General features: G+C 33.4%; 2 protein-coding genes across 12 annotated transcripts in view; one reads left to right on the top strand and one right to left on the bottom strand.

The window, feature by feature from the left end:
- LOC125679002 (leucine-rich repeat-containing protein 24-like) overlaps positions 1-5,567 on the top strand; it is a 23,781-nt gene extending 18,214 nt beyond the window's left edge. For 8 of the 11 annotated variants that reach the window (XM_056157058.1, XM_056157061.1, XM_056157060.1 and 5 more), the window contains 2 exons: positions 1,417-1,494; positions 1,954-5,567. In XM_056157058.1, the coding sequence (XP_056013033.1) occupies positions 2,646-4,649 (2,004 nt within the window). In that variant the 5' untranslated portion in view covers positions 1,417-1,494; positions 1,954-2,645 and the 3' untranslated portion in view covers positions 4,650-5,567. Of the gene's footprint in view, positions 249-312; positions 1,319-1,416; positions 1,495-1,953 lie in introns of those variants that run through there. The other 3 variants (XM_056157053.1, XM_056157052.1, XM_056157051.1) reach the window with 3 other exon arrangements.
- LOC125663694 (protein YIPF5-like) overlaps positions 1-13,740 on the bottom strand; it is a 43,504-nt gene that overhangs the window by 22,036 nt on the left and 7,728 nt on the right. The window contains exons 2-4 of the mRNA XM_048896024.2: positions 12,274-12,378; positions 11,414-11,580; positions 6,724-6,758 (exon numbers count right to left, since the gene is read on the bottom strand). Coding sequence (XP_048751981.1) covers positions 6,724-6,758; positions 11,414-11,580; positions 12,274-12,377 — 306 coding nt within the window. The 5' untranslated portion in view covers position 12,378. The remainder of the gene's footprint in view (positions 1-6,723; positions 6,759-11,413; positions 11,581-12,273; positions 12,379-13,740) is intronic.

The following is a 13,740-nucleotide window of genomic DNA, read 5'->3' on the forward strand; positions in this document are numbered from 1 at the left end:
GCCTGTGCTGTATGTGCTGATAAACTGCACCCACATGACCCACACAGAATGCAAATGAGTTTTGCTAGATGATGTCAAAGTAAACAACTGTTATCAAGCATGCACAGCTTATCACAACCCCTACACCATACCCGTCTAGGAAAGAGCCAATGGCAAAAAACCTACTTCAGACGTAATCAGATTTGAAATTTTTTTAAAACAACATTTGAATGTTTTCAATGTCAATGGATTGAGGATTTTTTTTTTCTGTGAGTATTTATTTTTCTCATTACAAGCCAAGTTCATAGATAGTAATTAATGACTGCAACATGTTTAAAAATATGGAAAGGTGGAATGAACATTTCTCTGATTTGTTTATCTGCTGATGAAAATTTGCTTTATTAAAAAGTTAATTTTTAAAAAAAAACTACCATTGTTATACCCATTATGTTTTTCACCTCTTGTAGAAATTCAAACCATAAAATGTATAAATATAAAATATATATTCAAACCATTGGAATTCATAATGATACATGTATATCTAATCTTCAAAATATGTAACTATTGTATTTTCATATCAAAATCAGGTGTATATTCTTAGCTTAACAATTCTATGTGCTTGGCATGAATCAATACAGAATAGAATGGTGTGACTGCTGAGGCATAGATCAATATGAAAATCTCTGCTCATTACTTCCTCCTGTCAATCATTTAAATATTACACCTCCTGACTTTAGCTGTATCTTTTCGTATTGTGATCGATGGACTTCAATCCCAGGACATGCAAAGTGCAAGAACATGAAAATGTTTGTACAAACAATATTTCATCGTCATTCATATTTCTGAAAATACATGTATCGCACAAAAGAATCATATATATAATGTTCACCTCACTACTCAGTTACATCAATTAATTAGAATTTAAAGACTGAAATACAGATTTATATTATGAAATGGAGAAAATCCCATGGATATTTGAGAAGATTTTCTTTATTAAAGGGGAACAGTGAAAAACACAACGTGTTCGGAAATGTCATTGTGGGCCATCAACGTCTAGACTGAAATTGCACACGTAATTCAGTATAATACAAGGTACATGTCAAGTCTTCAGTCACTAGACATTTAATTTCATCTGGAACATCTACGCTTGTGTTTTGAAACGGAAATGCAAATTTTGATTACTGTCAGACAGTTTACTTGTGCAGTATATGCACAAGTTAAAATCTTGTCTGAAAAAGAAATGGAGGGGTGTTCACTTTGAAGGTTGAAAACCACAGGATATAGGCACACACGATGTAGAAATTTTTATGAGGATTTTCCCCAGCATAATATTGGAAAGGTTTTTTTTTTTTTTTTTTGCTTTTTCTTATAGATAGCAACAGATGCTTAAAGATGTTTTTTGATATCAGTAAATCATGTTATCTTCATTTTTTCCAGAGAGGTTGGAAGAAAGGAGGTGAAAGATCGAGGTACCATCTTCATCTGAAGAGCGCTTTATGACTAGCATTAATCATTGTAAGTATCCTATACCTGTAAAATTTTAACATATCATTCTTATATTAACCATATTATCTCAAATTCTAACTGTTCTGGTATTGAGAAACGTACACGATATGTCAACGATACGTTTTTGTAAATATCAAGACTTTTTTAAATCTGTTTCCAATCTTGTTCTGGCTTTTCAATTTCATTTTCAAATCAAATTTCAGCAATGAATTAGCATAAAAATTGGAAACACTTCAAAAAATGTCTCCAGAAATCAAATTTTATTGCATATTAACTGAAAACTTAGCGATATAATCCGATTTTTTCTTCTTGAAACGATGAAATTTAAATAAACTGATAAAGTTTTTGTCTCCCTGCATGAATTGAAGAATATCTCCCTTTGAGCCATTAAAAAGTTCCATTTCACCTTCACAGATGCTGCTTAAGATGATTATCCCTAAGCAATGTTTATGTATCTCTGTGTTGTAGGACCTCATCACAAAGAGAGGAGTTTCTTTACTGAGAGAGAGAATTGTGCGTCAAATTAACAAAGTCTTCTGTAAAATTAGCACCACCAACACAGAAAAAAACATATGTGATCTGATGAAAGGAAATAAAACACTGTTTTATTCATTTCCATGGCTGGGTTCCATTGAAGTCTGAAGGCATTCCTTCTGAACACAGGAGTAATAAGAGAGACTAACTGCCATTGATCATTATATTCCATAACACACATTCCCATGGTGACAATGACCAGAGTTCACTCTGATATCACTGGATGAATTCAAAATAATTCTGCAGATCAATTTTCCCTTGGTCCATGTGAAGACACTGACAAGAAACATTTTATTGGAATCGGAATTAAGTTGACTCATGCGTCAGTCCACCAGTGTGCATGCAATTGTGAATGTTTTTAGCATCTGTTACAGTGTGTAGTTGCATCCATCAACAGCTATTTTTTGTTATTTCATTACATGTGAATTTGATCATGAGTGTGGGAATCTACACCAATTGCAAAATTTTGTGCTGTAAAAAGACAGGATGGTGTGTGTGAAATTTGCTGGAAGAACTGGATGAAATTCTTCTTTCTGGATAATTACAAGTTTTTCTGGCAATGAACTGGCAGAGAACAAAACTCTGTTTTTGACTAATTACACAGGATTACAAAGCAGAATAACAATATGGAGAGGAGCACCCAATGCACAAAGACTCAAGTCTTGAGAGTAATATTCATGATTGCTGTGAATGTCATCTTCAGTATGGCACATGATTGTGATGTTAGTTACGGAGCTGACATGAAAGCAAACTGCAGTGCTAGAGGGTTAAAGTTTATTCCTTACGACTTGCAGCATAATATTGGTTCCCTGGATTTACAACACAACAATCTTGGAATCATTGAGGAAAATGCATTTGTCAAATATGATCAACTATACTCCCTAAATTTAGAGAATAATTCCATTACGGAAGTGAAAGCCAATGCATTTCAGCTACTCAGGAGACTGAAGTACTTAGATTTATCTCGAAATAAACTCAAAACAGTGCCATCTGGAGCATTTACCGATTTAGTCTCCTTACTCCTATTAAATTTACGAGGAAATATGATCTCAAACATCAACGATAACGCATTTACAAAACTACAATCTCTAGTAGAACTCAATTTAGATGGAAATTACATTGAAAACATCGAGCAAGATGCCTTTAAAGGATTAAACTTTCTACAAGTTATTGATCTACAAAATAATGCTCTAAAAACTTTGACAGAAGGGGTAGTGCAACACCTGACGCACCGCATGAGAGAATGGAGATTGTACAATAATCCATGGTATTGTGACTGCAAGATTAGATGGCTTTACTCTTTTTTAAAAGGGGGCAAAAATTCAAATTTATCATGGAAATTCAGGGAAGGTGAGCCCATGTGTCAAGGACCCCCACTGGTAAAAGACAAATACTTTTCTCAACTGAACCAAAGTTATTTTGTGTGCCAAATTGTCATGTACTCAAGTGGTCACCGAAAAGACGCTAACCTTGGAGAAAATGTCAATATTCTCTGCAAATATTTTTCCAATCCCTTTATCCAGCCTTTATGGTTAAAAGATGAAGAACAAATTGAACCATCTGATGGAAAAATAATCATCCATACCACTGGGAAAGAAACTATTACAAGTATTTTGAGAATAAAGCACTTTCAGTATTCAGATATAGGGGAGTATAAATGTTTTCTCGAGAATGCTAGAGGGTCAAAATTCATCTCCTACACTTTGTCTGTCCCAGGGCTGGATCCAGAGAATTTGCCCACCACTCCTGAGAATTCTTCTCTCCAGCCTTTGGCTATTTCTGAATCTCAGAGCCATGACAGAGGTCCAGACAAAAAGACCATCATTATCATTGTGTCGGTAATATGTGGATTTATATTTGTTTCCATCATAGTTGGATTACTTGTTTATGTTTGTGTTCGTATAAAGCGTAACAAAAGATTACGGAAGGAGGAGCGGAGTTTGACATTCAAAGAGCATCTGAAAACAACAATTCTCAGTGAATCTACTATAAGGGAGTCCAAAAGTGATCTTAAACTTGAGACAATAAGTGTAGAGGAGAAACCTATTGAAAAACAACCTTTGCACTCTAAGGAAGGTGAAGAGAGAAATGGCATCAATACATATGTGTCATTCAAAACAGAATACCCAGAAACAGAGGACCAGTTTTATTCTAGTACAAACACAAACAGAACTAAAGAAAGTGATAGTTCGAATTGTGAATCTACTTCTCCCTTACTGGAGAATTTCTCCCCCATTAGGAGTGATTCTTACGATCCTTTATATGAATCTACCCCAAACTCATTCTATAATATGCCCAAAGCCAGCACATTGAACTCTAGGTACCTGAATTCAGACAGCTCTTATGATACATATTTATCTTATACCCCCTATAGCACCTTGTCACATACTGGCCCATATTCTCTGCCACCTCATGGACATATTGCAGGAATACTGCCCAGCAAAAGGACTAGTGTGTCAGCAGGCTATTTAAACTCAATACCTCCCAAAAAGCCACCTCGGTTATTCCATTCTAGGGATAACATGTCTCTTACATCACAAAATTCTCAAACAAGTGATTATGGTGAACACAAGCTAAAACTGTCTCTACCAAAGCCAGGAACAGTGGATAATTATGGGACAGCTGTGTAGAGCCTGACCTTCTCACCTGCCAAAATGTAGTTCATAATATACCAAAGTATTCTTTTATAACAAGTACCTGCAAAGTTTCAAATTAGTGCAATGGGGTAATGTTATACACATGTTGATTATTTTTATACTGAATCTGCAGGTTATCATTGTTATTATCTCATGACTTAAGAGCATGCAATGTACATGTACAATGTGTACAGAAGACTAACGAATTGTATACATTCCATTTGAATTGTGGTATGTGATGAAAGCTACATCTTGTCCATGAGTGATCACATACAACAATTTCTTGTTTCTATTCTACAAAAATACTTGAAAAGTGTAATGAAATACAAGAAAATTACTACATGTTGGCATTTCTTCAAGTTAATTACCCAGGGATGTGTTTTATCTTCAAACATTTGGGTGTATATTTACATATCAAGCCTGGAGCTCGGATGCTCTTGTTATATTAAGAAATTTGATGGATTGACCAATTTCACTTGCCAAACTTTTGTGTGGTTCATGCCAACATCTCACAAAAAATTTGTAAACATTTGTGTTCTTTTTAATCTCTCTGAAAGTAAAAAAAAAAAGAGCCTGGGAAGCTTTTGTTTTATTCTTTTGCAATACAAGGTGACACAGTGCTTTTTATTATGCATGCCTAGTTTTATTGTATATACATAGTGCTACAGTTTCTGATAGCCAGTCTCAAACAAAAGAAAACTAATTTCATGCATTTTTTTTTTCCTGCTATCAATTAATCAGGATTATAAGCACTTTCTTACTTACACTGAACATGTCATAGATGAGATATGACTGGTGTACAAAGGGAGCTTTTGTTCGTCATTTCAACTTGTGCGTTGTTTTCATACTTGTGCTGTATGTATTAGTCTCACAGAATGCTCAATTTCAGACAAATAATAAATTTTGCTTGTTTTTCTTTTCTTTTCTTTATTACTTCTTTACTATTACATAATGTTACTTAAGCAAAACGGCTGAATGTTATCAAGACATTTTTAGAAAAGAGCTCATTTAATCTTTATGACTCATGTAGAGCATTTCAACCTAGTTGAAAATTGATTTTAAGTAAATGTATTTTTTAAAGCAGATAAATATATCCATTTATCAATATCTCTGCATGTGGAAAACTTGTTGAATAAATAAATTTCATGAGAAGCGAAAATGCATGTCAAAGCTCCACCTGACCTCTTATAACTGTCAGACAGATTGCATGGGAAGCTCATTCAAACACATTTACTTGTTTGGTCATTTGTAATTTGCAAAATATCAGATGAAGTATTGGCAGTTTACTGGGGTTTTTGGCAGTATGTTCACCTGCACCAATATGAATCTGGGACAGTCTGGGTTATTCCCAAACAAACAAAAATTCTCAAGTTAATGTACTAGTATTATGAATAGCAACAAAATAAAAGAATCTATGAAATTGCTTATATTGATATTGCCCTTATTTGTATATATTTAAAAAAATTGGAGATATGAATGGATTTTCTGTTGAGGACCTGACAAGAAAAAGTATTAGTTGACAAGTTTTAGAATAAAGTTCATGGGGGGGGGGGGGGGATCCTTAATATAATTCTGCACACAAAACATTCAACTGATAGAAAGTATTCACAGAACCAATGACCATATATCAATATTTACCCGAGTTAAAGCTGTGAACAGACAGACCAAAAACAATCCTTCTTTGATCATTAATTCTGTGAGCATATTAGAATTGTGCAAATTCATAATTTGTTCAAGAAATTATGCGATATTCCATCTATGGAAACAGTAACAGTAAGTTTTTTAGTTGGCATAATAAATTTCCTTTTTTGAAAATTTTTGTACACATAACAATGTTTGAAGATATCAGCTTCGTATGCATATCAACAGCATATTTAGAGGGTGCTTGCCTATACATTCAAATGAACAAAAACACATCTGAAATACACACACACATAATATTATTATAATACTATATACAGATTTTCTTTGATGTAAAGAAAACCCTTCCCCCCAACTGCTGTTGAACTTATTCAGAGACCAAACTCAAAATAAAGAAACAGGAGTTATCTATCTTGATTTAGCTTACCTTCTGTGTTATGTGGTCAAAGTTTATTCCAAGCTCTAGGGAAAACAAAAATTAAAGAAAAAAAGTTAAAAATATTGATTAATTTATCATGAAAGCTTCAATAAACAAATGGCAATGTTAATGACAGCATCATGCAGCAGGAAAACAAAACAAAAAATTACATATCAAGTCCACTCGATCAAGTAAAAATTCAGCAGTGACCAAAAACAGTTTGCACCATTTCTTCCCAAATAGCAAAGAATTTACAAAATTTAAAAATAGTAAGAGGTCAAGGAATAAAATTTCTTTTTAAAACGAAAATAATTATATGTGTTTTTCTAAGAATGAAACACATTGTTAACCATCATAAAAATCACCCCTTTTTTAACGCAAGAGAATATTGAAAATGGAAAGGAATTAACATTTAATATTTTCATAACATTTACTTTGATACTTTTGCTTAAAAATGACTAGACAAGGTATATTACTGAAATGCAAAGATTCCACATGGGTTGACCATAAAACTTTCTTAATTCTAAATTGTAAGAAAATGTTGCATTCCATTAATGCTGGTTCAAATTCAAGAAAATTTAGTAAAATAAAAAAAATTCAGTATGATAGGCAGAAAGTATTGCCCCCTTATCAACAGCAAAATTGAAACACCCTGAGATAATGCTTGGTGTAATGTTCTATCAATATCATACTGCACTTTGCTAAATAAATATTTGCTTTATGTCTTTGAAATACATATTATAAAATCATTAATTTTTGTGAGCTCAATTTCTTTTTATTTTCAAGGTATGGACATACCCAAAAATTCAATCATCCACACACAAAAGAAAAGAATAACAAGAAGCCCATATGGGCCACATCACTCACATGAGTCACTATGGCCCTGCTATTCAGCTTTAGTGATTTGTAAAAGATTTTTTTCCAATCTTTATTCACATGAAAATTTTTGACCCCATACTCTGCCCCAACCTAACCCCTAAGGGTTATGATATAACCAAACATGAATTCACACAACATAAGGATGTCTCAATATTAATATGACTAATATGACCTTGCTGTTCTGGAAAAGAAAACTTTTTAAAAGATTTTCTTTCCTGTATACATGCATTATGTAAAATTTGATCCATCCTAACCCCAGGGTTATTGATTTGAAGAAGAATTTGAATCCATAAAACTTATGGTATGAATGTTTGCATTTTGTTGATTTAGTGTGGTCCTGCTACTCTTGGAATTTGTTTTAATTAATTTCCTGTATGTTCTCTTCTAAAACTATGATCTCCCACTGAGGTCCGACCCTACCCTGGGGCCTCTGAATTGAATGAATTTGAATCTGCACTACCTGGGGATGCTTGTACATTAATATGACTAATCATGACCCCGCTGTTACTGAGATCAAGATTTTTAGAGATTTTACCTATATATCTTTACACTAGATGTATTCCCATTATATCCCCTATTGAGGGTCCACCCTACCCCCAGGAGCTCCAATTTAAACAAACTTGAATCTGCACTACCTGGGGATGCTTGCATATTGATATGTCTAATCATGACCTTGTTGTTCATGAGAAGATTTTTTTTTAATATATTCCTATGTAAAATTTTAATCCCCTATTTGGCCTCATCTTATGCCTGGGAACGAAACAAACTTGAATCTACACTATGTCTGGAAGCTTTCATATAAATTTCAACTTTTTCGGCACTATAGTTCCTCAGGAAAAAATCACTAAAATGCATCAAAGATGCGTATGGCCAAGTTACAATTTGGAAAATTATGCACGCTTGCATTCACAAAGTAAAACCATGCACGTATTTAATATAGTTTATAAGTATGAGGCTTTGAATGGCCGCAATAGGTATTTAGTCTGATAATGACCTTGACCTTTGGATTTCAAAAGCAACATGAATCTTGAATGTCATCAGGATTTGAAGTCTGATAAACATGTACCAGCAAGTACATGTATAAAAGTTAGAGGCAAGCTCAAATCTACAGTATATAGTGAAAAAGAGACCTTGACCTTTGACCTTTTGACCTCAAAATAAATAGGAACCTTCCTCTTTTGGATGGGATCAAAATATGCAAGTCTGACAAAGATGCACCAAAAAGTATGAAAGTTAGAGACCGGACAAGCTAATTGTGAACACCGCCCGCCCAACTGGACACCCATCCTTCGCCAGTTTAAAAGCCGAGATTAGCTACGCAACTTGGCTAAAAATTTAAATGACCCCACCCAATCTTCATCTTTTCTTGATTAACTCCCCTTTGAAGGAGGCTTGGCTCCTCATTTGAATACACTTGAGTCCCCTCTACCCAAGTAAGATTTGTACCAAGATTGATTGAAATTGGCCCTAGGGTTCTGGAGAAGATTTTTCCCATTATGTACTTTGATTCCCTATTGTGGCTTCATCCTATCTCCAGGCTATCTCCAGGAACCATGATGTGAACAAACTTGAATCCAGGGATTGAAAGTCCAGGACTTTAGGGGCCAATTTTTACCAAGTCCCACTGGGAAATATCCAAGTCCAGGCTGAATTTAGAAATTTGTTATTGTTTTTATATTACACCATCAATGGCTGAATAAAAACCAGTATTTAAGGTATTCAATGTATAATGACCATATTTCATATCTAACAAATGGATGGTGGAATATTTGTAATTATGGTATCATTTTGAAGGGTCCTTCAAATAAAAATAATCCACCATAGGAATTTTCAAAATTTTGTTTACTGCCTGATTTATTTCACCTAGAATTTAACATTGAAGTATATGAAAAAGGCAGGTTTTATTACAATATTCTAAAAACAAATCATATTTTCATAATTATCTCTTGGTAGAAAGTTACATATACTTTCTTTTTATGAAAATATGAAATAAAATTAATCATTGACCATACACATTTTTAGAAAATTAGATTTTTCTTATTTTTACAAAGGGCAGACAACTCTTCCAAAAAGTCTTAAGTGCAAAAAGGTCAGCTTCTAATCATTTACCAGTCATGTGAATTTCATCTGCTTCACTTTCATCATTATTTAATTATAAACTTTTATGTTGATCTAAATCCTTCAAAATTGTTCATTATCCTTTCATTATACATGGAATACCTTAAATTTTCATTTTTTTTTTATTCGAATTGACATCTTTGGCGATCTATCTCGATGGATTGCATGCAAGAAAGCAAAAGACATAGAGCTATGAACTTGTTAAGATATTTTATTCTGAAATGCAGTCATTTTTATTTTCGTTCATCAATTAGTTAGAATAGGCAAATCCCTCAGACTTCCAGCCTTTCTAAGGTCGATCGATCCTCATGTGATGTCATAGGTTTTTGCAAAAATCTTAATAAATTAAACTTTGCACATGATAGAAATATATCTTTCTGAGGAATGTTATTTACTGAATATAATAACATGTCTGGTAAACTAATAATACTGAAAAAGTTTATATTTTCCATAGATAATCAATTATTTATGATTTTAAGGGCAATAACTCCTATGCTGGAATTTTCTCTACTGGATGTCTATTATACATTGGTTTCCCTAATATCCACAATTAATCTATACATATTTATGAATTAGCAGGTTTTTTTTTAAAACTGTTGATATCTAAATTTTTTCATTTGAACAAGTTTTTATCCATTTTTATTATTCTATTTAACGAAAATGTGTGATTTTCTGATGTTGATGTATACTTCTGTTTTTGTATGTCTGACATCTTTAAAAAGGTGATAACATATACACATTTTCTTTGGTTCTTAATTGAATTAAGCTATATTGAGTGGAAATTAATAAAGTTTTTCCACTTTTAACCATTAATATTGATAATTCACATGAGGATGGAGCTACCTTAATTGCCGAATACGGAATTTGCTAGTCCCGGACTACAGGCTTGAAGAATTTTTAATCCCTGTGAATCTACACAATGTCAGGAATCTTTAAAGTACATAAATATAAACTTTTCTGGCACATTGGTTCTTGAAAAGAAGATATTCAAATGACCCCACCCTATTTTTGCCTTTTCATTTGCTTTACTTCCATTTGAATGGGTCATTGACCCTTCATTTAAACAAACTTGAATCCCTTTTATCAAAGGATGATTTGTACCAAGTTTGATTGAAATTGGTTCAGTGGTTCTGGAGGGGATGAAAATGTGAATGGTAAAGAACGACAACAATAACAACAGATGCAGGACAAATTTTGATCAGAAAAGCTTACGTAAGCCTTTGTCTCAGGTGAGCTAATAACACTTCAACCATAAAATCAAGTCCCCAAAAACATAATAAATTTTTCAAACCATGAAATTTTGACTCCACCAAAATATGTGATTGATTGGGCAGTTTACAGACTGAAGTCAAGTATTTCCTGCCTATAAACAGGTAATATAATTAAATTTCCAGCTGGACTCTAGTTGTCAAATATATGACTATTGGTTCTAATATTTTCATTTTCAACCTCTGATCTGTTAATGACAGTCAATTTCTGTGTAATATGTTATAAAGATCATCAAATGCAACAATTTTGCACATGTAAATATATTCAATTTTGTGGGAGGGCACAATGTTTGCAGCATACTTCTTAAATTCCAATTTTCATAAAGTCAACATCCCCTGTCCAAACTATGTACATGTACCAATTCTTAAACTATGGTACTTGGCGAACTAAAACTTAAAGCTTTATACTGTCACAAATCTAGATATGCTCTCACCTTCCAGCAGTGGTGGTTCATCTTCGTAGCTGTCGGAGCTACTTGGGCTGGCATAAGAAGCACTCATGTCTGGTGTCATGATGGATCCTGTGTACATATTGGACTGGGGGGCAGAATAAGCTTGTTCCGAACCATACCCCTGGCTGTAGTCAAACTGACCAAACTGCCTGCAATTCATTTCAAGTCTTTGAAAAGTTGTGGCAATTACTAGTTGTATTTACCAGTTTGAATTCAAATAAAACATGCATATCTGAAAATGTCTTGATAATTAAGCATTGAACAAATACCAAGATGCTGAATACTGTAGTCTGTAGGAACTTTTTTCAAGTGGTTAATACTTTCACTTTATTTATTCAAGGTTATAAAAAATACATGGAATATTTATACCATGCACATTATACGTAATCCTAATCAAAGTGTACACTGTACACAATAAATAAACTAGTTTGGCAAGCATTACAAAAGGACCCTCAGCAGATTTGTGGAATTACTTGCTAAGTTCAAGATCATAACTCTCCAAAAATAGGTCCAAAGAGCTCAAACTTGATCTTTAACCCATTGATTAAATGTTATTGTACATATTAAATTTTCAATTCAATAGCCACAAGGATAGCCAAATAGGTCTGTACCCATCTGGACAATTTTATTGATTTTACATGTTTTTTCTGGATGGACAAACTGACACCCAGACTGATCACTGTAAACATGCAGGGCTCTAAAAAAAAAATTGAAATGCTCACAAATTCGTGGATTTTTGTACCCATGGCCTGAACATGAAAGATAAAATGTAGATATTCATCCCTGTGAAAAAAGTACCATTACATATATGTCTTCCGTATTCTAAAACATGATCTGCTTACGTATCTTGTCCAAACTGACCACCTCCCATGTCATAATTTGTATTTTGATCATAATTGTATCCTCCACTGTAAAACCCATCATTCTGTTCAAATTCACCAGACATTCTGAAAAACAAAATGAAAACGGAACATGTACAAGTCATTTACTACACACACAGGATGAACAGCTTTTGATAGGAGTACTTCAGACAACTTCCAAAATATCTACTCCATGGATCGAGATGTACACAATTCAAAATAGCAAATACCATATAGCGTGTTTTTTCCGCGGGTGATAAATTTGGCTTATTTTAGTGGTTGGATAGCTTTCCGCCAAAATTTCACTCACCAAATATGCACCCAATAATATGACATCAGTATTTGCAAGAGAGATAACTCTTCCTTGTCCGCCAAAATTTATTCCGCTAAAATTATTAGTATACCTTTGAGACAGCAAATCACAAAATTTTAGATCCGCGGGAAAAAAACGCTATACGTACGGTACAATGTGCATGCATGCTGAGTAATTTGAAAAGAAGGAATGCAAAATTAATTTCAGCCTCAATATGGATTTTCACTTGATTGTCCACAAACTCTATAGGCCCCAACTGATTTCCCAAAAAATAAAGAACACCCACTGGCGTTATCGGTCACCTGAGTATTAAGTTAAAAGTATCATTAATCCAAAGGGGTACGTAATTTTCCTCTTCTGAATATCTAGGCTAAATTCTAATACTCAACAGCAGCATGAAATAAGATGTGTTTAAAAAACACAAATGTCCCCAAAAGTATCTATACTGATGGAAGACTATATACATAATATATAAGTTATATTACATTATTATACTATTGCGACTTGCCCTAAGAGTCAGCCACTCAGGGTTATGAAATTCACAATTTTGATACAATACATTCTGCTTTTCTTAAGTCGATAATGCAATTAGTCTTTATATAAAATCGGTAAAATTAAAGTCTTCCAGACATTAAATCACTTCATCTAATAGTTTGATACTTCTTGAGCATTGCCTTTATTTTCAAAAACAGGTGTGATCTGTGCTAATTAACTTCCATAGGTCTGTCTCATATACCAAATAGCCTTTTCATTTGGCCGGACACAAATTTGGCTGCTTTGGGTCTACAAGGTATACCATTAATTTCGATGGATAAAATTTTGGTGAAATCATTTTTTTTTTAATACAATGTGTATACATACTTATATGTAAATTTAGTGGTTTTTCTTATGGTGAATCTTTGGAAATCGCCAAATTAGGCCAAAATTATATGCCCACCAAAAAAACTGGATATATGGTAATTGCTATTACCCTAAACCCCAGTCAACAATTGCTGTCATATGAAAAACAAGCATACAACAGATTTTAAATTGTTACATTCTGTACAAATAGTACACCCATTTTTCTTGTGTTTTAAGTCTCTTCCTAGTTTCGTTAACACAGCTCAGCTGTTAGGGATTCCAACTACTCCCTATAA

This window comes from Ostrea edulis, chromosome 2 (genome assembly GCF_947568905.1).
Source record: "Ostrea edulis chromosome 2, xbOstEdul1.1, whole genome shotgun sequence".
NCBI classification, from domain to species: domain Eukaryota; kingdom Metazoa; phylum Mollusca; class Bivalvia; order Ostreida; family Ostreidae; genus Ostrea; species Ostrea edulis.